Source organism: Aspergillus fumigatus, chromosome 1 (genome assembly GCF_000002655.1).
Source record: "Aspergillus fumigatus Af293 chromosome 1, whole genome shotgun sequence".
NCBI lineage: Eukaryota > Fungi > Ascomycota > Eurotiomycetes > Eurotiales > Aspergillaceae > Aspergillus > Aspergillus fumigatus.
The window spans coordinates 4,545,320-4,570,331 of NC_007194.1; the positions used below are offsets into that span (position 1 = coordinate 4,545,320).

The 25,012-nt window shown below is 49.9% G+C and overlaps 6 protein-coding genes across 6 annotated transcripts; 2 read left to right on the forward strand and 4 right to left on the reverse strand.

Moving 5' to 3' along the window:
- Positions 1-109: 109 nt before the first annotated feature.
- AFUA_1G16700 (glycoside hydrolase family 35 protein) lies at positions 110-4,065 on the reverse strand (the record flags this gene model as incomplete). Its single annotated transcript, XM_077804004.1, has 5 exons — positions 2,633-4,065; positions 1,586-2,582; positions 1,241-1,534; positions 979-1,189; positions 110-905 (listed from the first exon to the last, which is right to left on the reverse strand). The coding sequence occupies exons 1-5, from the start codon at positions 3,431-3,433 to the stop codon at positions 110-112; spliced, it is 3,099 nt and encodes a 1,032-aa protein (XP_077660172.1). The 5' UTR covers positions 3,434-4,065.
- A 118-nt stretch (positions 4,066-4,183) lies between these two features.
- Positions 4,184-7,289, reverse strand: AFUA_1G16710 (elongation of very long chain fatty acids protein). The gene is made up of 2 exons (XM_747945.2): positions 5,618-7,289; positions 4,184-5,551 (listed from the first exon to the last, which is right to left on the reverse strand). The coding sequence occupies exons 1-2, from the start codon at positions 6,407-6,409 to the stop codon at positions 4,697-4,699; spliced, it is 1,647 nt and encodes a 548-aa protein (XP_753038.1). The 5' UTR covers positions 6,410-7,289; the 3' UTR covers positions 4,184-4,696.
- Positions 7,290-7,415: 126 nt separating this feature from the next.
- AFUA_1G16720 (uncharacterized protein) lies at positions 7,416-9,586 on the reverse strand. Its single transcript, XM_747946.2, has 2 exons — positions 9,351-9,586; positions 7,416-9,282 (listed from the first exon to the last, which is right to left on the reverse strand). The coding sequence occupies exons 1-2, from the start codon at positions 9,450-9,452 to the stop codon at positions 8,173-8,175; spliced, it is 1,212 nt and encodes a 403-aa protein (XP_753039.2). The 5' UTR covers positions 9,453-9,586; the 3' UTR covers positions 7,416-8,172.
- Positions 9,587-9,659: 73 nt separating this feature from the next.
- AFUA_1G16730 (pseudouridine synthase PUS7) lies at positions 9,660-14,312 on the reverse strand. Its single transcript, XM_747947.2, has 2 exons — positions 13,805-14,312; positions 9,660-13,751 (listed from the first exon to the last, which is right to left on the reverse strand). The coding sequence occupies exons 1-2, from the start codon at positions 14,011-14,013 to the stop codon at positions 11,771-11,773; spliced, it is 2,190 nt and encodes a 729-aa protein (XP_753040.1). The 5' UTR covers positions 14,014-14,312; the 3' UTR covers positions 9,660-11,770.
- Positions 14,313-14,948: 636 nt separating this feature from the next.
- AFUA_1G16740 (uncharacterized protein) lies at positions 14,949-18,827 on the forward strand. Its single transcript, XM_077804005.1, has 3 exons — positions 14,949-17,902; positions 17,955-18,070; positions 18,133-18,827. Exon 1 carries the CDS (start codon positions 15,266-15,268, stop codon positions 15,821-15,823), a length of 558 nt encoding a protein of 185 aa, XP_077659916.1. The 5' UTR covers positions 14,949-15,265; the 3' UTR covers positions 15,824-17,902; positions 17,955-18,070; positions 18,133-18,827.
- Positions 18,828-21,263: 2,436 nt separating this feature from the next.
- Positions 21,264-24,948, forward strand: AFUA_1G16745 (PHD finger domain protein). Its single transcript, XM_747949.2, has 3 exons — positions 21,264-21,943; positions 22,221-24,296; positions 24,348-24,948. The coding sequence occupies exons 1-3, from the start codon at positions 21,918-21,920 to the stop codon at positions 24,532-24,534; spliced, it is 2,289 nt and encodes a 762-aa protein (XP_753042.2). The 5' UTR covers positions 21,264-21,917; the 3' UTR covers positions 24,535-24,948.
- Positions 24,949-25,012: the final 64 nt, after the last annotated feature.

The following is a 25,012-nucleotide window of genomic DNA, read 5'->3' on the forward strand; positions in this document are numbered from 1 at the left end:
CAGGATACCATTTATTTCAATTCTATGAATCAGCGACTAACAGCCCTAATCTGCATTACAAAGATCATCAACTACCCTAGTCATAGTATACTTTTCAATACTCAGCAAACTAGGCAAACTTCAATCGCTCCTCGGTCCAACCCGGCCTCAAGCCTTTCCCAAATCCAGCAACACTCAACGAGCTATCCGCCACGTAATTCACCTTCCAGTCCACCTGGATGCCAGCACCCTCTTCCGTCTGCGCCCAAACCGCCAACCCGATCGTGTTATCGCCCTGGTAGTCCAGAATACCTGGTGGAACAGGAAACACGACCTGGTTCCCGATGTGCGGATTGTACCGACCATACTGGTACCCATTGACGAACAGCTGCGCGCGGTACCCCTTGGGCGCAGCCGTGGGCGTCGAGAGCACGAAGGAGATCGAGACGTCCAGGCCGGCAGGAATATTGAGGGGGACGACGCTGCGGAAGAAGCGGACGGTTGCACCTGTGAAGCTCAACGCCGATGAGGCGGACGTGGCTGAGTTCTCGGACGTCCAGGCGCTATCGTCGAAGCCCGGGAGGTGCCAGCCCATGCGTTCTGCAAAGAGGCCGTCCTCGTTGAAGACGCCGCGGATGGGATCGAGGTTCGATTCCCCACCTGCGGTGCCGGCGAGGCGCCAGTGGGTGAACTCGGGGGGGGGAGACGAGGTGTCGTTAGAGAGGAGGCGGGCCTCGAGGATGCCGCGCGGGTTGAGGGCGCCGGTTGTTTGGTCGTGACCTGTGTCGTCGTGGACAATGAGGAGGACGTTTTCGGTGGGGTTGAGGATTGAGGATGGGAAGGTAAGGGTTTTGTTTGCTTGAGAGGTTGTTGCAGTGCCGAGGTGGGAGTCGAGGAAGTGGCCGTTAAGCCAGGCGGACCAGCCGCTGCGAAGGGAGGTTGTTAGTTTTGATCAATCAAAAAGGGTTGAGAGGGAATAGGATGGGGAGAGTGACGTACAAGGCGCTTCCTCCTTGGATGTTGAGGAAGACTCCGGAAGCTGAGCCGTTGAAGTAGCCGCGCCAGAGGCGGACGCCGTTGTGGAAGCCTGTATGCGGATTAAACCAGTGATAATATAGGGAGACAGGGGTTGACATACCGTATTCGTCTGCGTACAGGACTGGAAAGGTTGCAGGTGGACTAGGGTTAGATGTGGTCATGTGGTTTGCCTCTGTGGAACGTATTAGATTTGGCCAGGTCTTATAGATTGGATCTAACCTACCAATCCAGGCTGGGCCGGAATCATCGTACGATGGAAGCCGCTCCGGCAAGCTGTCGTTGGATCTCCAGGAGGTAAGAGCGGGCAACTTGATGTCTGGTGGTGCGGCGAGAGTCGCTTTGAGACTGCCGTATGGGGTGTGAGAGGTCTGGACCTCTTTCCCGTTCCAGGTAATCTTCCTCACGCTGTGAGGCGCAAATATTTCTAGCGTGGTTTTCTCAACCGAGTCTCCTCGGAGTGCCAATGTGGTCTTGGAAATGCTGGCGGAGCGAACAAGGTACGGGCCGTGGACGAGGACTGTGACCATTAGTATGAAACGACAATGTACTCTGTATGAAGTGCACTCACCAGTTTCGGTCTCTTGCACATTAGGATCATCTGTCAATGCAGGAGCCCAGAAGCGGTAGGCGGCGGCCTTGTCGAGCAGAACCACGCGTACTCCATTATCGAGCCGCAAGACGCTCAATCCTTTGGCCTGAGAGAAGTTCACGACGAGATAGTCCTTCTCACGCTTAAATTTGATTCCTGAGCAGCCATCGCCATTTTCAACCTTCCCTGACTTGGCTCCCTTGATTGCAAACTCGCCAGATTCTCCGGTAGGAACCCAGAGCACGAGCGTAGGCCTGTTTTCAAAAACGGCGTAGGTCAAGACCTCGGCAGTTGAATAGAGAAGAGTGCGTTTGCCGAGCGTGAAGTCAGTTACGATGATCTTGGATTGATGTCCATTCAGCTGGATCAGGCCCTCGTTCTTGGGGACGGTCAAGGCACCGACAGAAGTGTTGACATGAAGTTTGAATGCTTGATTGCCACCAACAGTGGTGTCAGTGTGGAATGTGACGTAGAACCCGGCATTTGTCTGAGGATTTCTCAACTCGAATGCACGGACGGCTGTGTTTGTGGTATATTGTGTTCCATTTCCGATCGCCTCTGTCATTGTGAGATCCTTTGCGGTACGGGTGAACAATGCCAGTAGCTTGGTCTCGGAATACTTGGCCCCAATCGAGCGATCTTCGGAGATGGGAGCGGAGTAGTCGTAGCTGGTTGCCGTCACAGGAGCAGCAATCGCACCCCAGTTGGTCCCTCCATACAGCATGTACAAACTCATGGCAGTCACTCGCTGGCCAATGTTCCATCGGTAGAACAGGTTAGCAAACTCAGCGCTGGTGTCCTGAGGACATCCACCTTCAGGACCGGCCCAGGGGTTGTAGGAACCGCCCTGGAACTCAGGCATGAATGAGGGAAGAGTGGGCTGAACTTCTTGGAAGTAGTCATAATAATCAATCACCTTGTAAGGAACATACTCCCCATTGGTGGAGGTACATTGGCTTACGTCGCATGTCCAGCACTTCCAAAGTCAGAGCAGATCAGATAAAAAATAATTGGACGGTAACTCACTGACGGATAGGAATCCAGACCAGCCACGTCGACATTGCCTCCAGCATTGGACCAGTCTGATCCCCAAGATTTCGAATTCATGTTGGGATCGTTGCTTGTCAATGGCACCGTGATACCATTCTCACGAGCAGACGCTTCCAAGAGCTCCATGTAAGCTACCGCAGTCTTATTCGGATTGCGATTCTTCGGGTCTCCAATCCACTGCTGGCCGTACTCATTCTCGATCTGGTAGACGAGCGTGTTATGGCCGTCCGTGACCTGGTACTTGCTCGTGATTTGAGACATGTTTGCAAAATACGGCGTCCACGCGGCCGTATACCGCGGGTCATCATTCCGCAGCGAGCCATACTCGCCAGTCATCAGCCACAGAGGGAAGCCGCCCGCGCTGGCTTCAGCATTGACGTAGGGTCCCGGGCGCACAATCATATACATGCCGAGCTCCTTTGCAAGCTCGAAGATGGGCGTGATATCACGAGCACCAGTCGAGAAATCGACGGTGCTGTTGTTGGGTGCATGGTAGGCCCAGCTAGAGTAGAACGCAAAGGCAGTGAAACCGGTAGCTTTCACCTTCTCGAGAATATCCCTCCACAACTCAGGGACTGGAATGCGCCAGTAATGGAATTCGCCAGAAAAGATGAAGATCCTCTGTCCGTTGACTTGGAAGCTGTAGTGATCCCATTGGACTACCTTGCTCAAGCCATTATCGTGAAGAGGCCATTCAGTCTCTGACTGGTTCTGAGCAGCTGTCGAGAACCACAGATTTGAAAGAAGAAGAAGGAGAAGTCGGTAAATATGCGCCATGACCGAACCTCAGCGACACCACGCTGTTGACTAGCTCCAAGGACAGGTCCTGGTTCCAACACCTACAAACGGGATGGCACGCACAGGCTATTAAAGACTTTTAGATCGCCGGTTCTCACACCCCCAAGCCACTTCACCATCCACAAATCTCCAAGCCACAGACATTATTGATTAGAGAGCCACCCAATTGTCAGATGAAATCAAGCCAAGGCGTTATGAAAAGCGTCCAAGAGAACCAAGAAGCCATCCCGCCGGAAAATGACAATGCTCAGTATGGTCTGATGCGCTAGATTCTTGTTGAAGGGCACGGGTACCCCTCAGCGTTGTCAGTCTGCACTAGAGCAGGGATCACCCATTGGGCACAATTTGGTATCGAATCCATAACCAGGATGGGCGATGCGGGGAATTGTAAAGAAAATCAACATCAGTGGGGAATCCGCACGATAGCTGAACTTGTATTTTTCCTCCACTCAAAGTTCTGAACAGTCTCGACAGGCGGGAGTTTTGCCGTGGACGGACTGCTTGTACAGGGGTTGATTAGACTTGGGACATTATTGAGCCATTCCTTCAGGGGATCTTCCTGGACACACACTCCCGGATGTAACCTAATTGATTAAACAAAGATCATGTGACCGGGCTTATCACTGGGCTATGAATTAGAGTATTGTAAGAATCATAAAACAGCCCTCGAATCTAACCCCTACCAGGAGTTACATACAGGAGAGTGTAAATAACGCAGAAAGGGGAGGTGTGTCTGTAGAGATTTTCTTATTTTATTGCTAAAAAAAATTTATAATAATGAAGTGAGCTAACCTTGTTCTTTTCAGCCAGATAACCTCCAAGCCCTCACTCAACGCCCGGATAAAAAATTCAAGGAACATATGTACACAACAAACATAAAAAGAAGCAAAGAGTTTCGTAAGAATCGACACAGATAAGGCGGCGACAACAGGATTGGAGATACACCACGTTATCTGCATGGTCTATATCTCTGTGCTTTTACGCCGTGGCGGACCTGAATAGACACAGCGGATGCTCGCAGAGAGGCAGCAGCAGGAACCGACCGCTCGACGGTGAGAGCCCAGCGGGATCTAATCTCGTCGACTCAACGACGGGAATGACAGGAATGTAGGGTAGGGACCCTCAATTACCCCTCGATAGGACCAATTCCTGGGCATCATGGACCTCAAAAGGAAAGTCGGAGGGTAGGGGAGAGATGTTCTTTTCTATTGGAATAGAACATTGACAAATCAGAGAGCATGCTTAAGCAGCTTTCTCCAGTACCTCAAAAGGATTAGTGCCCTGGACGTCAGGGACATCAGGGAACTTCTCCAATTCCTCCTTCGTCTGAGGTTTGGCCCCCTTCTTGGGAGGAACAGTCGAGAAACCTTCGTCGGACTCCTTGGTGCCACGCTTCTTTTGACCGGCGCCAGAGCGCGTTCGGATCGGTGACTTGTCGGTGATCTGCGACTGTGCCTTCTTGCCGCTGGCCCTTTGGTTCTGGGCCTTCTGAACTGCCTCATCTTCCGTGCTGATCTCCCCATTCATCTCCACAGACTTCTGGATTTCTCGGCTGACACCCTTGAGAGCATCTAGACCAGCTTTTTCAGCAGCATGCATGTGAGTGGGGTGAGGCTGGCTCGGCTCCTTGCGGTGCAGGTATGACCGGACGAAGAAGCGAACGAACAGATATGTCAGAGGCAGGAGGTACATAACGTTGAGCCAAATCGCGAAAGCCTGACCGGTTGTATCAATGCAGGTGGTCAAGGGGCCAATAGGTGTGCGCTGAGCAGCCGAGCTGCTGGGGACATCCGCATACGAGTAACCAACGTTCTCGGCAGCACCCTCTGCGCCAGCAGCACGCAATCCCAACTTCTTGAGCCAGGGACCGAGACCTACAGCCGAGGCAGTCGCAGCCGCAGCCTCAATAACGGACGTAGCAGAAGCAGCAGCAGCGCTTGCAGTCGAAAGCTTGCCGGGAAGAGTGTAGCTGACGAAGAGATACGAAGCGGCCCAGGTGGTCCCAACCACAAACTGCGTGATCTGCATGGTGGTCAAAGAGCGCTTGATGACGCCGGGAACTCGAATATGAAGTGCCGTCAGAGTATAGTACGTGTACTAGAGAGAATGGTCAGCGAATGTATCCAATTACTACAGACGATTATAAGAGCGATATTTGCATACCATCAGAGCATGGATACCAGAGTTGACCAGAGTGAAGATAAGGATGGGAGGAGCGATGTAGCGGATACCCGCCCACATGCACATCATCGCACCTGCATGGTGGTAGGTCTGTAAAGTCGAGCTCTTCTTGCCCTTCGCCAGGATGATAGCAGTGTCCAACACCTCGTAGAACTTGGATAGATAGAAGATCCAGCCCAGGTAGGCCAATCCTTGGTTCCACATACGGCCAACGTCCGTCGGGTCCGGGACACCACCCGCAGCCAACTGGAATTCCGGGTTCGGCAGTTTCCACTGGTCGGTAACGGAGTCGTAGATGGCAGCATTTCCGTAGCCGCGCGGGCCATTGATCTTGCAAAGAGAATCGAGCACGCCTACGACGCCGTGCGGGTCCTCGCGGTGAGGCCAGGAGTTGCGGAAAGCCTGGAACATGCCGACGAACGTCCATGCGGAATATATGGCCAGGAAGACATTGTGGAGGATGACGAAAAGCTTGAAGAGCCGCGTTTGGCTGAAAACCCAGGGCTTGTACCCACGACTCTTGTTGATGCGATTGATGATGACGACGGTGACTGCGTAGACGCTGGCAATGGTAATGGGCACGCGAACGTCCAGGAGCTGTTTGTACAACTCAGGGGGAATGTTGAATGGCTGGTTCCATGTCGGCTCAGAGATCAGAGGAGCAGGAAGAGGCTCCGGAAGTTCGCTCGGAGGGAATTTGAAAAGTGAGGTGGGCGGCAAACCGAAGCGCACGACAGCAGGGCCCGCCTCGGTGTCGACGTTGAAGTCGATCATGATCGTATACCGGAGGGCTATTTCGCAGGTGACGCAAGAATTGACGAGACAGGACTAGACTTCTAGACTTTCGAGATAACGGCCCTTTTCTAAACAGAGGAAGACGAGACGAAGGGTGGGAGAAGAATTGGAAAAAAGAAAAAGAAAAGGGAGGTTCAACGTCGCAAAAGTACCTCCCAAAGCAGAAAGGGTAATGAAGTAGTTCCACCTCCTCCCAAGGTTCGATCAAATCGCACAGAGGCAGATGCGGGATAGATAAATCCTTAGAGGTGTAAACTGCCAATTCAAAAGCAAGTATCAACTGAGTATCTACAAATCAAGATAGTTCTAATCGCGTCAATGACAAAAAAATTATTGAAGGGTCATTAGTATCTCCAAAAGTGGAGCCGTGATGCATTTGTTGGGAACTTGGCTGCTCTGGGCGTCGATGAGACCTCGGCCCAACACAATTGATCGCAACGGTTCGACCTCTTTTAGCAGGCTTGTGAAGAAAATGTTCTTCTAGATGCATCATAACAAGGGCCCTTATGGATAGTTATATAGAAGCGCATTGGTCAAATCTTGATGATGATGATGAGGCTATAGCTTATTACTCGGATCCAGACAGTGTATGCCTCTGGTAGATACCTGTTGGTTGGTTTCTTGCCACTGCCGTCATCCTCACGCGATGTGCTGAACAATGATGCAAAGGCATGAAGACTCGGAGACCTCTCGACGAGCATATTCTATCTTCTATACTTCAATAATAGAGTACATCTATTTAGATGTAAAGCAATACAAGTACAAGCTTCGTACCTCCATCCCTGTTGACCTGCACAGACTGTAGTAGGATGGTGACCATTTCTTTTTGAATGATCCGCGTCGCAAAAATGGTACGCAATAAAATTTCAGTTTTGGCATTTTGGCGTCCCACATTAGTCAGCGACCGGGCCGCGGATACCCCGGATTTGGCATGGCACGAGATTTGAAGGCCTTAACCCCAAGGCGACAAGGGCCTAGGCATTAAGGCAACATCAAGGTGTCATAGCGCCTGGAACCTCGTTCACATGAAGCATTCAAGGATTTCCCCCAACAAAGGGGAAATGGCCCATAATTATGATCTCTAGAGATATAGAATGACCCGAGGTATGGGGGATCCTTAATTCAACATTTCTACCCCTGAGCAAAACTAGACTCACTGCAGAATTGCACTAATGCAAGTTATGCAGCCAACACAAAGATGCAGATAGCGAAGCCCTATCGACCTATCTAATACCATAGACTGATTCTACTCAAGAATTTTCATCAACTTCAAGGTGCCTAATTAGAATTTTTCTTGAGATAGCAGAACGCATAGCACTGATCTGATCCTGATGGTGTCCCATTTGCCGTCGAGTTATCAAGATTGCCTCTCCTTGAACCACAGTACTGGAGGACAGACCTTGGAGTTGGTGATTTTTCGCTAAAGACGGTAACAAGCCACATCCGCCACAGCCGTTTTAGTCGATAGTATTTATCAGTAGAATAGTCAGTCAGCCGGAAGATAATATTACTGAACTCCTCTATTCAGGTCAATTGGCCGAGAGTCCTGGGAGTAAATGCAGATTTTTCCACTTTCATTACGATCCCTACTACCAGTATTGCAAGTCTGTTCCCGCCTGGCGTTGGAGCGGTTGGTGGATGCATGTCCGGGGATATGGTTGTATTTGATCTATTATACAGTGAAACGAACGGGATGGACAAATCCCATAATAAAAAACGCAGTAGATACAATCGACTCGACCTCAGTTATACCTAACCTCCGCTCGGGCGGGTTTGGTACTCAGCGGGAGCGGCGGCGGCACAGGTGACGTTGAAGAAGGGGCGTTGACAGGTGTTGATCGCATCGCTGCTTTCTTGGGAGGCGGCGGTGGTGGGGCCTTTCGCCGGTTCAATGCGTCTAGTTCTACTGAGTCGGGTGAAGGCTGGCTTCGATCAGGGTGCGGGGGTGTAGGAGGAAGCCGGAATTGCTGGGATGAGATGGATGTGTTTGCCGACCTTTTCTCGTCGACAAAGTTATTGAAGCGTTGAGTGATCTTGTATTTGTCATTTAGGTCCTGGACTCGTTCTTTGCCTGCTTGAAGTTTATCGTTGTGCCGCTCGTGCAAGTTGCTATGTGGAGATGCTGTCGATAACTCGGGCTGTGTTGTGCTTCCACGAACCGGTGGGGAGGGGGCTTGCGATGGAGATTGAGATAAGCTCGTCCTCATTTGCGAGAAGCGAGCTTGAAGCTCATTGACTGAGGCTGGACCGGCTACTCCACCGGGTGTGTTGCTAGGGCTGCTTCTATTGTGTCCAATGCCAAGCGAAGGAACTGAAACTCCAGCATTGGATAGACGGGTGACAGCACTTTGATTCAAGAATCCCTCAGAAGCCGTTTCTGATGGGGAATATGCTGGGGGAGGGGTTGCTGGGTGCGACTGTGTAGTAGAGTTCATGCGAGGAGGAACCGGAGGTGGTACACTCGGCACTGGCCTAGAACCCGCAGAGGAAACTGAACTTGCTGGCGAGTGCAATCTTCGGGCGGGAGGAGGTGGAAGATTATCTGTATTTATACCCGTCGTATTCACTCGGTAGGGCAGCGGCGGACCAGCTGGTTTTGGGGGTTCGGCTTCCTCTGCCCGATTCTGCTCCTGCTGCCTGGCCTGTGCGTGCTGGATCTCTTCCTGAGATAGAGGCGCCCCTAATCCCCTGCGATCCGGCGTCGTCTGATTTGGAACCGCACCAGGTCCATGGACTGCAATGTGTTTCGGTGGTGGCCCGAAAGCGGATGGGTCCTTGAGCGATGACAAGGGTCGAGAGACGTGCTGTTCCTGCTCGCTGTCCCTATTCTTCCCCTTTCCCATCCATCCAGCCTATACCAAAACGAGAGTCAGCAAATGCCAAATACTGAAATTGTCCAAGAGGTCGGAGAAGTACGAACCACTTGATTGATGCCTTTGAAGTCTCCCCGCCAGCTTTCTTTTCCTCCAGACTTACCCTTAGGGTGCCAGCCCTCTTTCAAAGTCTCTCTTAAACCACTCATAATGAGCTCGAACGTATCCCAATATGAAGATAATGGAATGAATACAAGCCCAACCGTGTTATCTCGCCGATCCGACTAGGATCGGTGACGAAGCACCTGGCGTCGTCCCCGCCCCACATTCTCACTTATCTCCGATCTCCGTTAGGCACGTGACTATTCCCTATTCCTCGCTTCCTCTTGTTCCATGCTTTCTCCCGTTTCGTTCATGATCATGTTCAGTATACGAGGTAAACCTTCATTTCATTGGCAAGGCCAAATGGGAAACAGTGTTATTTTAGCTGACATTAGAGTTCAAACCCTTGCGTGACAATAACTACGACTGAGTGTCTTGTCCCACTGTCGAAGCATTTGGCCCCCAACGACACGCATTTTTCATCTTAAACTGCCTTAGCTAACTCGTCGATCAAAGCGGTAGACAACTCAGGTCGCTGTGTCTTCGTGCCCGCTTATCTGGCCCACATAATGCGACCAGGAAGTCTGTTCATTCTAACGAGACTGCTCCGTACTGCATACTCAACTGAGCGAGGCGCCTATGCAACCGCTGTGGACATCATGGAGCCTTATCAATAGGCATTAATGCTTGCAACATGCCGCGCGCCAGGATCAATGGACATGGAGACTTCTGAAGCAGTCAATCAGCGATGAGTTTAGTCCCGTCGTGTTACGAATACACAGTGCACAGCGGTTCGTGTTCAGAGGCAGGCGGCTGCCTCACTCCCCGCTGATTGGCCGCTGATCGGTGGCCTTTCATTGTCCAGGTCTATACTTGGTAACCGCTTGAAGCTGCTGCGCCATGTCAGCGCTCACTTTGGCGAGCCTTTCTGTACTTTTCTTTTATTTGTTGTCGATCTCGTAAGAAGTGATCTTCTTCTCCTTGCTTTGCCCCTCTTCATTTGCTTGTTGTTGCAAGTTGTTACCTGGAGGCAAGAATACAGGAGAAATTCCAAGTGCATGCTTATTGCGTTTCTTACACTTTGCTGGGCTTCTAGCAATAAGCAACTTTGGCGGTTGAACAGGTTTTGGATGTGAGGACTGGCTTCTGCTCTACATTTAGTCTGGCGAGCCTGGAGGACAATTGCAACGTTTCATTAACTGGTTATGCGACGTTGAATCATTCGAGGGAGTGCTTGTCTTATTATATCCCGGAAACGTGAGACGGCCACAGATAGGTATAACAGAATGATTGATCGTGAAAGGCCTAATTTCCTGGACAGCGCCAATGAGCACAATATACAACCGCTGTCTCCTGGAGAGGAGCAACCATCGCCATGGTACAGCGAGCCAGTCTCTACATCTTCGCAGACACCTCTGTTCGGGTCAGACTGGACGGCTACCAATGTGCAAACAATTGCCACGACAAATGAGCCGACATCCCTCGCATCATCATCAACTACAAACGTTCTCGCGACGACGACCGCAGTAATCTCTTCAATCTCATCATCGACTGGGACTTCTCCCCAACCGGGAGACAGCAGCTCGGGAAGCAGCGACACGAAGACAATCGCTATAGCTGTCCCAGTATCTGTAGTTGGCGCCGCATTGCTCATCGGAGCGTTATTCCTTCTTTTGAGACGGCGCCGTCGGAAAACTCAACAAGAGAACCCATCGGACCTCCAAGTGGATATGGCTCAGCCAACTCGAACAAACCTGCTGCCACAAAACGATACTCCATGGAACGGACACGCGAGATCCCATGAAATTCTCTTCGACGGCCCGTATCCTTCTCAGACCGCCTCAAATGATCACATTCCCATTCGGCCAGCACAGCCTTTCAATCATCAAATAAACATGACGCCTAGATCCCCACCACCTACATTGTCTGTTCCCACTTCTCCAGCTGGAGTCACAGAGCATAGACAACCAGAAGTCGGATTAGGGTTACCAGAAACCAGCCCAGTCACAGCTGGATGGCGAGCCGGAAGCGTAGATCGTCCCCGCTCGCCTTTTGATCATCCGTTGGACGATGCCATGTCCGAGGTGTCGGGTTTGAGTGACAGGCGAGGAGCCACGCATAGTCGTGATCTAGATGATATTTCATCCGTATCTTCCATCGGTGACGATGAACCCGCGACGCGCAGATGATGCTCCGAAATGCGATGGAACTTACTGAACGATTTGAATTGGATTTAATGAGGAGCGCTACCCTTTATTCTTTATTGAATGATGCTATCTGGCGAACTTTGTCCGTACCTACAAATTGAGTAAGAAATTGGGATTGGAATGAGAGAATCGCCATATCTGTTGATGCCTTCATGTGGTATCTACAACTTTTTCTATCATTATTTTGAGTCTCATATATACACATTCGGACAAAGCGACTATCGTCCACCTCCAAAATCCGGCTTGTAAGCCACGACCCTGCCCTTCATTAGCTCTCTCAGCGCCATGGTGGCATACTGGCTCGATCCGAGCTGGAACTTAAGAATCACAGCGATCTTGTCAGCAGAATCGGCATTAGACTCAATAGCCGCTTCCTTGCCGTTGAGCCTGTCCAGATCCGTCTGCACGAACTGCTCGTCGTCCTGGGAATACAGCTTCACATGCACTGAGTAGTCGGCGCCCATCCGGCTAAGGACCTTGCGATAGCCACCGCTAAGACTGATATCCTTCCACTTGCGGCGCATATCAAAGGGATCGAGACCACCGCCTTGCTCGCTTCCCATGAAGCGCTTGTAAAAGCTGGTCATCTCGTTGGCTGGGTAGACCACGTCGAATCCAGGGAGCGGCAGGACGACGTCGAAAATGGAGTACTCGCCGCTGGCGGCTTCCTCGGCGGTTAGGGGGCGCGCGCGCTCGAACATGTCTTCAGCTGAGTAGGCGCTGTCGTGTGCCGCGGGCTTGACGACAACCTCACCGTCGGCGTCGACCTCAGCTTCAGGGCCGGTTTCTTCGACCTTTTCGCGGTGCTCATGAATAAGGACGAGGTCACCTTCTACTACTTTGTCGCCATAGAGCCGCCAGCGCTCGCCGACAGCGAAGTTCCAGACAAGTGACTGGTAAGCGTGCACGTACATCAGACGTAGATTTCGGGGAATGGTTTGCAAAGCTCCGAGATAATCGTTCTGGGAGCGGCCCAGATGGCGGATCAGGTTGTTTTCTGCTGAGAATTTCCGGGGTAGTTTCTCCACGGCCTCGCTGACTTTGCCGGTAGTTTGGAAGATGTGGATTGCTTCCGCACGAGCCTTGTCATCTGAGCTAATCATGGAGCTCGAGTTGCCTTCCTGGGCTGCGGCAAGGATATGAGGACTGTAATGCAGGATTGCATCACAGGCACCCTTGAAGTCACCCTGGAGCATCTTCACACCGACCATATCCGTGCGGGTTGCGAAGGTTCCGAAGCGTTGCAGGCCATAGTAATTGAAGTAACCGCGCTCACGGAGGTTTCGCAATGCAGAGCCCACAAACTCCTTGGCCGTGGCGACGGCATCTTCGGGATTTTGGAGGTCCACACCAGGAATAATGCATTCCCGCAGAGTGATGACGAACTCATTACCCTTCAAATCACCCAGCTCGAGGCCATGGCGGCAATACTCGTAGTCTCCCACGGCCGAGTTGCGAAGGGCAGAGTTGAGCTTTGCGAGCCGGTCGGCAAAGACCCGGCTTACACATGCTCGCTGCACGGTCACACCACGTCGGTCCTTAGTACCGGCAAACTGGAAGCTTCTCGGAGCCATTTTCAATGAACGTGCCAGGAAAGATATAACTTCCATCGTATCCTTGTTCTCCTTATATATCGTAAAATGCAGATAGGGGCCTCCCAGCTCCTCGAAGTTGAGCCGGCCGCGTTCGCGCCCTGAACCACGTCCACCTTGGGGGTTGCGCTTGTTCCGGTTAGGAGCGGCCGAAATGTTCATCATGCCTTCACTATCGGTTTGCGATTCGAGTTGCGAATTGAAAATACGACGGATTGCCTGGTGGATCTTGATGCGCTGGTCGCGATCTGTGACAACGACAGTGTTCACTCGACCCAACTCGTTCGGTCTCGCCCTGGGGTTCGACAGGGCACGGGTATAGAGAGCCAAAATTCGTTCTGTAGCCTCGGTGCCAAAAAATGACTCCAATAAGGCCTTGTCTTCCTCTGAGAGCTGGAACTCGGCAGCGGTCACCTGTTTAGCGGCTGGCGCATCTTTCTCTCCCGAGGCTGCTGGCTCTACAGTATTATCCGCTATAGGAGATTCCGACTTGGATTCAGCATCGTTGGTCTTGGTTCCATCTGTAGGCGAAGTGGGGGGATTCAAATTTCGAAGATGCAAAACTTCACCGGACGGAAGAATCTCATTGACGAGGAAATCGGTGTATCTGAGACAAAAGAGGGTTAACTTGATTTGCAGTATCTCAGGTCTCAGTTGTACCTCTTCTTCAGAATTCCGGAAAAGCCCAGGTTGTCTGCACTGACAAATTCGGTGATTCCGACCTCAGCTTCTTTCAATGTTTGAGCATCCCCGTCGGAGAACTCCAGACCCGGCACGGTGGAAGGATGCAGCACAGCATCGCCCGAGACGGGGGTATCCTCGGTCTTCAGTCGCTTGCGCGGTGACTCGACAACATCTGCGCTCTCCATTGTTGAGATATGAGTATTTTGCACGACGATACTGATTTAAAGCTGCAGCTTGTTGTCGGACAACTGCTTCAATCTCCGCAAGAGCCTTTACCGAAAGCGGCATAGACCAGGGCTAGCCCTACTGCCTATTTGGGACTTCTGATCTGTAGATGGTACTGAAATCCTTGAGTATACTTATTTGCACGGAGTGCAGTGTCGAACCTAGTTCAAGTGATTATTTTTTATTTGAAAAAGGTCAATATTATTCCCTAGTGTAACAATTCAATTGTTAGCACAATGAGGATTGTTGGATCGTCTCTATAAGTGCTGAGCATCACGTAGTATGAGTTTAAAAACACATAGTAACTTCTCCATCCTCCTCAAGGCCGTTCTGAATATCACTTAAGCAAGTCCATGAAAATCAGTAGTAATATCAGGGGGCTATAAAGGACATCATCTCAGGTATTCCGGCCATGTCAAAAAATCACAATGGACAAAGACCAATATGCTACAGGCAACAACAAAGGGTTTTTGAGACTTAAACGCCTTTTTGTAGGATCGCGCTTCCACAATTTGACCCAAGTTCGAGACATCATAAGACTTAGAGACCTGCGCGACAAAGAAAAAGCGTGGTAACTGCCTGGACGAACCTACTGAGAACACAATCAGCTTTCATGATATCAAGACCCATGGATCCTCAAACAAGACATCGAGATGTTGTTCTCTATCATACGCCTTACCACAAGACTTCTACAAGTTATAATGACACTCAGAAAGTATCCTTTGTCGGGAATGAGACTTCTGCTAATAGACAAGGATTCCAGATCAACAGGCCCATGGAATCGAGTCTTTGTCTCCCGTAACGGTGACCTATGGATATCTCCATAAAGGTACTGAAGTGTTTTCTTTCTATCATAATTCGCATGACGATGGGTTTTTTGAGGATGAGAGACGTATTGGAAAGAATATCTTTGTTTACTATGAGATTCTTGAGGCTTTAGAAGGAATTTAATGCAGAAACGCCATGGAACAGAGACACCTTACACTCTGATCAAGCCAATTTGCTCATAGCTCGACTATAAAGTCGCTTTCCTTTCTCTCCAGTAGAATAATCATTCAACCATCGAAGTTCTCTTTCCTTTCCAATTCCCTCCTTCGTCTCAAGTCCAGCAACTTTGGACGCAAGTGATCAACTGTACGCAAACCCCTGAACGGGCTAACCATTCTTCAAGACGTTGAGTATTATCCAAACCAATTTTACAAATCTAACAGCATGGGTATTCCACAGTGGTCCGAGCAGGACGAGTGTCAGGCGCGCATGCAAGATGCCGGTCTCTACATCGACTGGCCAAACCCCTACAACCTCGAACCGGGCCTCTATATTATCGTCCACACGGACTATGCCACCCGGCCCGGCGACATTATGGATGTTATTGACGACGCATATAGTGCCGTCACAACGCGACTCAAATCGCAAAAGTTCAGCAATCCGAGGCAGCCACTTCCAGGGCGCAAGAGCCTTTTCATCCATTATGAGCTGATCAACCAGGATGATGGGACCACCAACTCCTTCCCGACAGAGGTAGACCTCTTTGAGGATGTTCAGAGACACCTCATGCACATGTTTGATCAGCTGGAGTTCGGGATAAAGTTTGATTTCCCGTATAAACTTGGTCCAGTGCATGTGTTTTGGTGTGATATGGTCGAGTGGGAGCATGACCTTCCCACTGTCACTGTTGAAGTGTTTGAGGAGACGGAGTCTGATTCGCAGGACGCTGTCTCCCCCACAATCACAGTTGAAATGTATGAGGAGGTAGACTCTGACTCGTAAGGGGAGGCGCAAGATGACGATGAGCTTCCTGAAACTGCAGAGCAATGATCCCTCTTTGGCTTTGCGTTTGTAACTGAATTTTCGATTGGTGCACTGGGCTAACTGAAAAAAATAGCCATCAGAGCGATACAAAAACCGACACTTGGCACATACTGTTTGGGGTCCAGATGGTTTGGAATTATCGTTGTGGAAAGGTATGTCTTTTTGTTTAGTCTTGCAATTTTGGAGTTGCGTGCTGCGCTGTTCGCATGCATCTTTTCATCGCAGTGATACCGATAGATATACTCACTCCTGTTCACAATTCCTTATGGCAAGGGAATAATTCACTGCAGTAGTCTGCAATGGCAACAACCTTAACTGTCACTATTAAACACTTTGACTGCGACGATGGTGGATCGTCATATCCTGTTCTGTCTTCGCAAATTGTATATCATACTCTATGCATGTTAGGATACATAAGATCGTTCGTTTCTCATACCCTCATGAGGGTCGTTTTTGAAATAGGGTGTCGCTGGTCGAAGAAGACCTCTATCAAGGTTCATGTCGCATGGCCGTTATGACAGGTGAAATAAATCCTCGCGCTCCAGAGGCCGTCAATCAATCCAGATTACGTTGTCAGCAGGACTTGTCGATTTTTGACCGTCAGAACGACTGCGCAGCGGCAAAGAATCAGCAGACTGAACGTCTGCACCCTCCCACGCAGTTTTTATAGCTTGCACCATATCCCAAACTGCTTCTCTGGCTTCTTGCCGTGATTTTCCCGCATCGAGAAGGGATTCGTAAGGCGTATGTGTGTGCCTGATGTGTGCTTCCACAGCCAAATTGGCCTTTTGTTCGTCTGTTTTCCTTGTCGTCCTTCCCACACGTCCAGAGCACTTCAGGAAAGCGTGATCAACAATAGTCTCCAGGGACTCAGCTGGCATGAGTGGAAACTTGTTGCGCAGAATTTGCCGAGCTCGCGACAGGCCCCTTTCGTCTCGTGTTTTGACAGCATGAGCACGCGAATCAGCACTCGCGGCGGCGGATTTGAGAACAGCAGTGTACACATCCTTTGGTACGCGGAGGCCAATATTTCGTTTTCCCGCATTGTCCTGCGATGCGTTAGATTAATCGAAGCAGAAGGCGCGGACCAATCCTTACATAGACGACGTAGACTAACCGATTGGACTCTTTGGTCCGAGACCGACAATGCCGCGTAATATAAACATCGCCCTTTGGCACAAAGACATAGTTGTCCCGCAAGGGTTCCCTATCTAAGCAATTCTGTTGGGATGAAGAGTCAGCTGAACTAGAGCCGTAAGCCAAGCTAGACCCTGCCGTCGGATCTAAAGCGCCACAGTGATGGGATAAAAGAGAACAACAACCATACCTCTTCAAGAGGTTCCGTCGAGGCAGGAAGTCTAACAAACTTTGAGTATTTTAATGGCTGTTGACTACCACGATTTCTTGCAGGGATCGTCGGTGCACCGACAAGTCCACCCTGATTGCGCGTTTTCGAAGCAGTCTTTCTTCGTACTTCGGCTAAAATAGATCGAGGCGATTTAGGTGAAGCGAATCCATTCTTGATGCGAGTCTTTCGACGCCGAGCATGTTTCCGCGGCCCTTTTCTGCGGCCCGATGGAAGCGACATTTCAATTCCACTGGCAAAGTGGGAATTTAAGATACTGAAATTGGAATAGGATTAAGTAGGTGGTTTCCAAAAAGGTTCGCAAAATCCTCGAAGTATCTGACTCATGGCACGGTTCATTCACCGACCAGCTGTATTATGCTCGAAGCGAGCGGTGGCTTGCCAACAAAGAAAAGACAACGGTAAGGCATTGAGCCCATACATGGAATCAGGTACAGTAAACTGAGGACTGATGCACCAGTCAAGTTTTCCTGAGGATTCTCATGCCCAAGAATGAAAAGGTAAGCGAAGTATCAGTAACGAATGGGAGACTCTTCTGAGATCCTTGCTGCCCATCGGGTTCCTGAATCAGGCAATTGCCGAGAAGAAAATAAATGGGGTGCAAAGTGTGGCTGGAGATGTGGCAATGCAAAGATAGTCTGCCTTACTTTTTAGGTAATGTATCCAAGGAGGCATGCTCAACTATCTACCTCCTCATCATATCTACAACTAACAACACCACAGCTTCTTTCTATAGGTACTATATGTCCTGCAGCTGCCAGTCTGTCCGAATCTCTTTTGTATCCAAATCGACATTAGTCAATTGGTTTCGCAGTTCTCCAGGGTTCAATCCCTGACATGTAGGTGATTGCTTGTCCCTGTCGGTGTCGCAGAATGTCATCGGCTGCTAATCTTCGATTAGTTTGCCATGTTTCACGGTAATAGGGAAGTCAAATTAGCTTGTGGTATGCCATTGCTCATTATTTGGGGTGCTAAAGGGCGCTTCAAGGACCGTCAGCATTTGATCTTCATATGAATATTTCAATTCGCCAGATGTTCATTACAACGCTTACATGTCGGAACGTGATAGGATGGTGAGTGTTGCTGCGACGATATAGTAGTATGGAGTACTTTTGCTTTCCAAGGCTCCACATTCTGCACCGTTGTTTGGACTTAGTGATGGGGCTACTCAGTGATCCTCAAGGAAGAACCACTGGCCTCCTGAAATCGTCAATCATCGTACGATTATACATAATAGCAGCTTGGGCCAGTCTAGAAACTGCAATATCGGATAGACGATCGAAGGTCTCTTGTCGGGCTTCCGGACGCCGATCCGTCTTGTAGGCGTGGTGCCTAGGTTGAGGACAGGTCTTCTCCAGCCAGCTCATTAGTCTTATGTTTAAATTTGATTTGGGTGCGGTATTCTGACTCGAAATCACTTATGTGACTCTCTGAATGTGATCTCAAAAACAAACCATTTGTTTCCTTTGATACATCATGTTCATCGCAAGACGAATCCGTCAGTAACTTGGTATTGCCGAGATAAGTCAAGAATGTTGCCTTGAGCTCCTTGGGCACGATCTTGAATGTTGATTCAAGTTGAAAACTGGGAAGTGGGAAGAACAAGTTGACTGCCTTCCGGGGTCGAACTCTTTTTCTTCATTATTATGGACTAACGGAGTACATAAATTATATATCTACTCCGTTAATCATAAAGACCTCTTGACAATGTCTAGTCTTGCAACAGATCGAAGATTTACTCCATACTAATGACACCCTATTCTACATGTGCTGCTTAACTGTTATTGTAGGAATACTCTATTTGGTCAGGGGCCATGTCGTCGTTGCACGTATTTCATCTCAATTGGCAAAGCGAACGTGCCGTGTCCACTTTCCGGCCATGTGGGCGAGATCAAGGCCAGAGGCTGGAGCTGAGAAGATGAAGCGAGGCACGATAGCCTCACCCATTCGTCCATTGGAATGTCACTAATAAGCGGCCCAGCTCCTTAGCGAGTCTTACCCCGGCGAGCAGCTAATCGCAACTAGGTAACGGAGTCCAGGGCTCGATCTTGATTTTCCCCGAATTTGGTCCGATTAGCAGGATGGTAAGGGGGAAAGCCTTGGAGGGGTAACGCCTACAGTATTTCTAAGTCAACGGCTCCTGGTCGAACACACCGGCAAGTGACTATCTATAATCAGAAATAGTAATGGCCGCGAATCTCTGATGGAAATAGACCTTCATGCCGGCGTGACGATGTCCAATGGATTCAGCCGAAGGAGTGCTGCCCCTGCAGGTGAAAAGGACAACTGGAGATCGTGATGGAGATGAATGTGGGGCGCAGATGAGACCCACTCTTGCCAAAGGTTTTCTTGTAATCAGAGTAAATGTCCTCCTGCTCCTTGTCCTTGGGCGGATCGACGACTTGGCTAAAAAGAATAGACATTCAGAACAGTCCGCAATAACGACAATTAAAAGCTCAGACAGCCTGTCATCTTTTAGTCTTGGTTCTTCTCAGCTCATCAGACCCATGGACATCTGAGCGTTCGACAATCATAGGATGACAGCCGTTCTCCAATTGGTGGGAAGGTTCTATCGCTGACGGTGTTCTCCGCAAGGCATAATACGATAGCGTTCCAGATCAGGGATAGCGTTCCCTTGTTGCCTCGCACAGCTGACGGAAATTGTCCTTGAATCTTCATTCGATAACCACGCTTAGAGATCAAAAGCACCTTGTCCGATTATGCGTGATATCTCACCATGCTAGCAAGTTGTTCTAGGCGCCATACGAAAATCGAAACAATTCATTATCCTTTCCACTTCGGCCCAGGATAAGTACATGCCATGAAAAGACATCGATGACCTCATATCACGTGATATTCAACCTTATTTTGAGAGCTCACAGGACGCTAGTCCAGAAAGGGTTATATTGACTCGGAGGTTTGGCGATTTTGAGACAGCTCTCAAGTTATTGTTTTCGACCTTACTTGCAATGCAGATCCGTCAATCCAGTATTTCTGGTTGTCTTGACCATCTGCAGAGTGTCCATGATAACATCTTGAAGGCTCAGCGACTAGAATATACAGCGGGAGAGGTTGACAGGAGACCAAATATCTACTTCACTCCGTGTTCCAAACCAGATTGTTGTGAGTCTCGAGCAAGCGTCTATTTGCAGAAAAACAGGATCTCTTTTGTGGAATAGACTGTTCGTACAGTAAATATATCGTGTGGCTTTCAATTGAGAACCTGCCGGTTCGCCATAAAGATGACCACTGCAGGAGGGCTCCTTGAAAGTTGACAAACGGACAGCCAGTGCGAAGGCCGATTCAGAGCCATAAGATGCACCCCTGGCTGTACATGAACGCCCTAATGCCAAATGATATCTTCATTCTCAAGGGCCAGGGGGGGCCTTTATACTGCTAGTTCAGATTTCGTTTAGGTCCATGTGTCAGAAGGCCCTGATAATCTGGGTAATCTTGAGAAACACCAACATGCACGATCCGTGATGATGTAGGGAGTCATACTGGTGGGCTGGAAGATATCCTATCTTGCTCTGTGATTGCGCTTCCGTACGCTAGTTTTGTGATGACGATGTCTACACCTAGAAGCATTGATTCGGGAGGCAGCTCCTGAAGCCACAAGGCTGCCTTGGTGCCTTGGGCATGTGCCACCCGGTCGGAATTGCACAGCAACCTGGCTCATCAAACAGCTTTCCCAACGAACAATTGAGTCTTAACCAGTTTCACCACCTTGAATAGACAGGAATACTCAAGACTTCAATGGATTGACAGATTGAGAACTTGCTAACTTGTAGCGCAATTATCACACACACAGATACATCGAAACAACCATATCCGAGATTATCTCACTAAAACTATATTCTCCACTAAGTAGAATAGAACACCATCGGCGAAGTGGAGGGGAATCAGCCTGGAGCTTCCGTTTGGCCTGATTAATTTATTGTTCATTATTTGGAGTCCCAGTGTCGTCCAGAGAACCGTATTTCCGTTAAGTGATCACAAAAAAGAAGTGCGTAGCGGTGGATCTGCGGATGGAAAAAAGAAAAAAATTACATACAGTGTCTAAATTATTACAAACAGAGGAAAAGAAAAACACACGATTTCCTCCCCTCTTGGATTTCTTTCATATCCATTCACGAAGCTTTCTCTCTTTTTACGCTCTTCCTTTCTCACCATCTCCTCTTTTCCCTCTTTTTCTATACCACCTTCTAGATCAAGGTTAAAGGGTCAAGACATAGATAAAGGGCACGCAGAGCTAAAGACATACATATCTCCGCTTCTCCCTTTGTTCCAGGGCAGCAGCTCTAACCTTCCCTCGAGCCTCTGGGTCCTTTCGACTGTCCTCCCTTGTCTTGTCATAGCACTAATATCTTTTTTCTTTCTACTCGTCTCCGTCTTAAATCTGTTATGTACTCTTTGAGATTACAAGACATGTACTAGTCAATCGGTACATCTTGTCCTAATTTCCCCTTGTTTCGCTCAAGAGGGGGCTCACATTCTTTGTACCCGGCCCGGTTGCCTGCTTGGCTTCAATGACACTGAGAGTGCACGTTACTCGTCCGCTCATTATCGTTCACTGACCCCCTCTCCTTTCGGACATTCCTCTGCGCCCGAGATATCTGGACGACCTCTGATTAGGTTGCCTGGCAGCTCGAATTGAATGGTTGCTGGGATCACTGGGTTGCTGACATGAGTTGGGATAACCCTGTCCACAGGTATGGATCTCGAAATCTTCTACGCACATACCATTTGTCTCCTTACAAACTGTGAAATTCTCTTCTGCCACTGGCGGGGTGAAGTTCGCATTGTGCGTGCCTTTCGTCAGTCGCTGCGATACTACGAGCTTGCCCTTTTTTCTTTACCCATTCTTAACTGTTTGATACATACAATAAGAAGTTGCTCGCGAAACTGCCTGACTCTCTATGCTATGGACTCCATTCCAGAATGGTTTCGTAAGAAGATGATACTGACAGAGCCTTCAATCATGTTTAGCTTCAGCTATCCAAACGGCGAACCTCAGACCCCGACGAGGACTCCTACAACGACAGTGTTCGGCGATTCCGCTTTTCAGACCCCCAAGCTCGAATCTAGTTTTTTCGACCCTCGAGTTACCTGGGACACATCAGATCCTTATGCGTCGAGTCCGGAGTATCTTCGAACACCCCAGCGATTCGGCCTGAGCACGCCTTCAAACCCACTACGACTTTCAGACGCGCTTCCAGGTAGAACTGGAGGGGTGGATGCATTGCAGGACTTGGAACAGGAGACTGATACAGCCAAAAGGATACGTTCCACAAAACCTAATGGTGGCTCAGGCGAAGACGGTCCTCGGACCGTGGACTCTGCAAAGTCTGCTGCTTCAATGCAAACTCCACCCCCAAGCAGTGCATCGAGGAGGAAAATAACCGGGTTGGACAATGCCACCGACACAAACCGAAAGCACTCTTCGCATGGTGATCATCTAGAGACCCCTAGCCGCTTACTAGGTGCCTCTCCCAGGTTTTTTGCGGGTCTCCAGTCTTCGCCAGACCCCTTCGACTTGGCTGCGATTGATCCGGCTGCCTCGCCTTTTTTCCCTCAGCAGAGGTTGTTTTGGGACAACGATATTGAGCAGCAGGGGGGAAGCCTGAGTTTGTCTGGGAACAGCATGAACCCCTTCGACTCGAGTGCCCCAAGTTCTACCAATCAGAACCATAATCAAACCTTGCAGGACGCTCGAATTCCGCAATTACCAGCGATCGATGCCACCCTTGACCTACCTGAAGTTCACGGTCCCACGTATAGTCTGTCTGCTGCTCCTTCTGATGCAGCCCTGTTCCCTGCTCCTTTCTCGACTTCCCCCCGTCTTCCTATAGCCAAGGCAGAAGATCCGGCTTTGTTTCTCTCTTCACCCGCCCGCCGTTTTGGTGGCCCACAGCTCAGCCCGGATAAGGGACTCTTTTCTAAGCCACAAAGACAACCGTATCACCACCAGACTGAGGAATTCAAGCGAGAAGAGCTTCGCCGTGCGCAGAGCATTAATCACGCTCTCTCAGGCTTCGATGAGGAGGATGACGACGACGATGATTTTACTCCTCGTCGATCCCGGCCGGGGCTCGCTCGCAGTGTGACCCATGCTACTATAAATGCTCCCCCTCAGCGTTCCGCATCGGGACAGTCTGCGTCTGGAATGATGGCTTCCAGCAGTGGTATTCGCAAAAGCCCGTCCAAGGGGCGGTCCTCCCCTATCAAACCCCTCCGACAACACCTCACTAGAGCGAACACCGTTGCGTCTGCGTTTCCTACTCGCTCTCAGTCCGTGATTCTAAAGATAGGCAAGGACGGTAGAGCAAAGACTGAAATGCAGACTGTTTCTGAGGCATCCACTGGCCTGACAGACCCTGTGGGTGGAATGGAGATCGACCGTTTTGCAGTTGACAATGAATTCGACTCTGCCGATCTTTCCGACTATCCAATTGTCCCTACCCGCAACTCGTCCTATGCGGTTTCGGACGTCGGCGAACCTGCAATGGCCCACAGTGACTCCGGCTCCCGGCCCCATTCGAAGGGCTCTTATACCTCCACTGCTGCATCATCCCAATCTGGCAGGGCGTCGCCCTGGGCTAGTTCATCTCGGGGCCCTGCAAGACGACCCGTATACCGACCAGTTGCGGATGAGTGGAATAGGACGACTCCCAAGCGGCAGTCGATGTTGATAAACTCGAACCTCACATTCCCTAGCGTCGGGACTCCCTCGGGACTCCTTCCTGAGAACGAAGATGATTCTGGCGATGCCCAGCATGCACTCCGGAAAGTCCTTGAAGGGAGAGGACGACTTCCTCGGTCCCAGACAATTGGCTATGGGTCACGGTCCAATAGGTCCTCACTCTCCTTTGCGCATCTACGCTCGTCTCCCCCACGCTTTGGTGCGGATCTTGACCGGAATACGCGGCCACCTAACACTTCCCCAACGACCATGACAGACCCTGACCTCGCGACTCCGACCACTGAACGCTACAGCAACCCAAGCAATGGCACCAGATGTGTTTGCCAGTCCATGGACAATGGTGGCCATCTCATGATCCAATGGTAAGCGAGCATCAGCTTCGTTCTTTTGCCATAGTTGCTAACCTCTCACAGCGAATCGTGCAACCATTGGCTCCATACCAAGTGTGTGGGACTTGAGCGGTCGAATCTGCCGTCTGTGTATGTGTGCGTATTTTGCGCCCAAACACCGACCAGGAGGAACCGAGTTCGAGGCCCGGCCAGTGCCACCGAGCATGCGCCAACTTCACCTCTGGCTCATAAATCCTTCCGACTACGGTAATCCCTCCGGTTCTCACTTTTCAACCGGTGGGACATTTATGTCTCTCTACTATCATGTAATCATCATGAATACGAAGTCAGTGGTCATGACTAGCGTCAACAAGTGCCTTCATCTACGCTCCACCAGACTCACTGTTCTGACCTTTCGGACCATTTCTAATGTCTCTTTTGTCTGTCGCTTTATCAAACCATTAGACATACCCCGTTCGCTGGAGGACGTCATTTTCCACCAACCCTGCATACCCAGTCTGTACTGACACGATGTCAATGTATCACACTCGTGATTGCTGTAATAACCTATTTCCTATTTGCTTCAAGATGTATTGGGGTTTGTCTGCCCCACCGAGAGATACCTTGTACTACTGTATCTAGCATTCTCTTCAATCATGTTCATGAACTCCGATATAGTACTCCGTATTCCAAGTTGTAATTGTTCGTCCTATATTTGTCCGGAAGGCGGTGACACAATTGAGGAACCC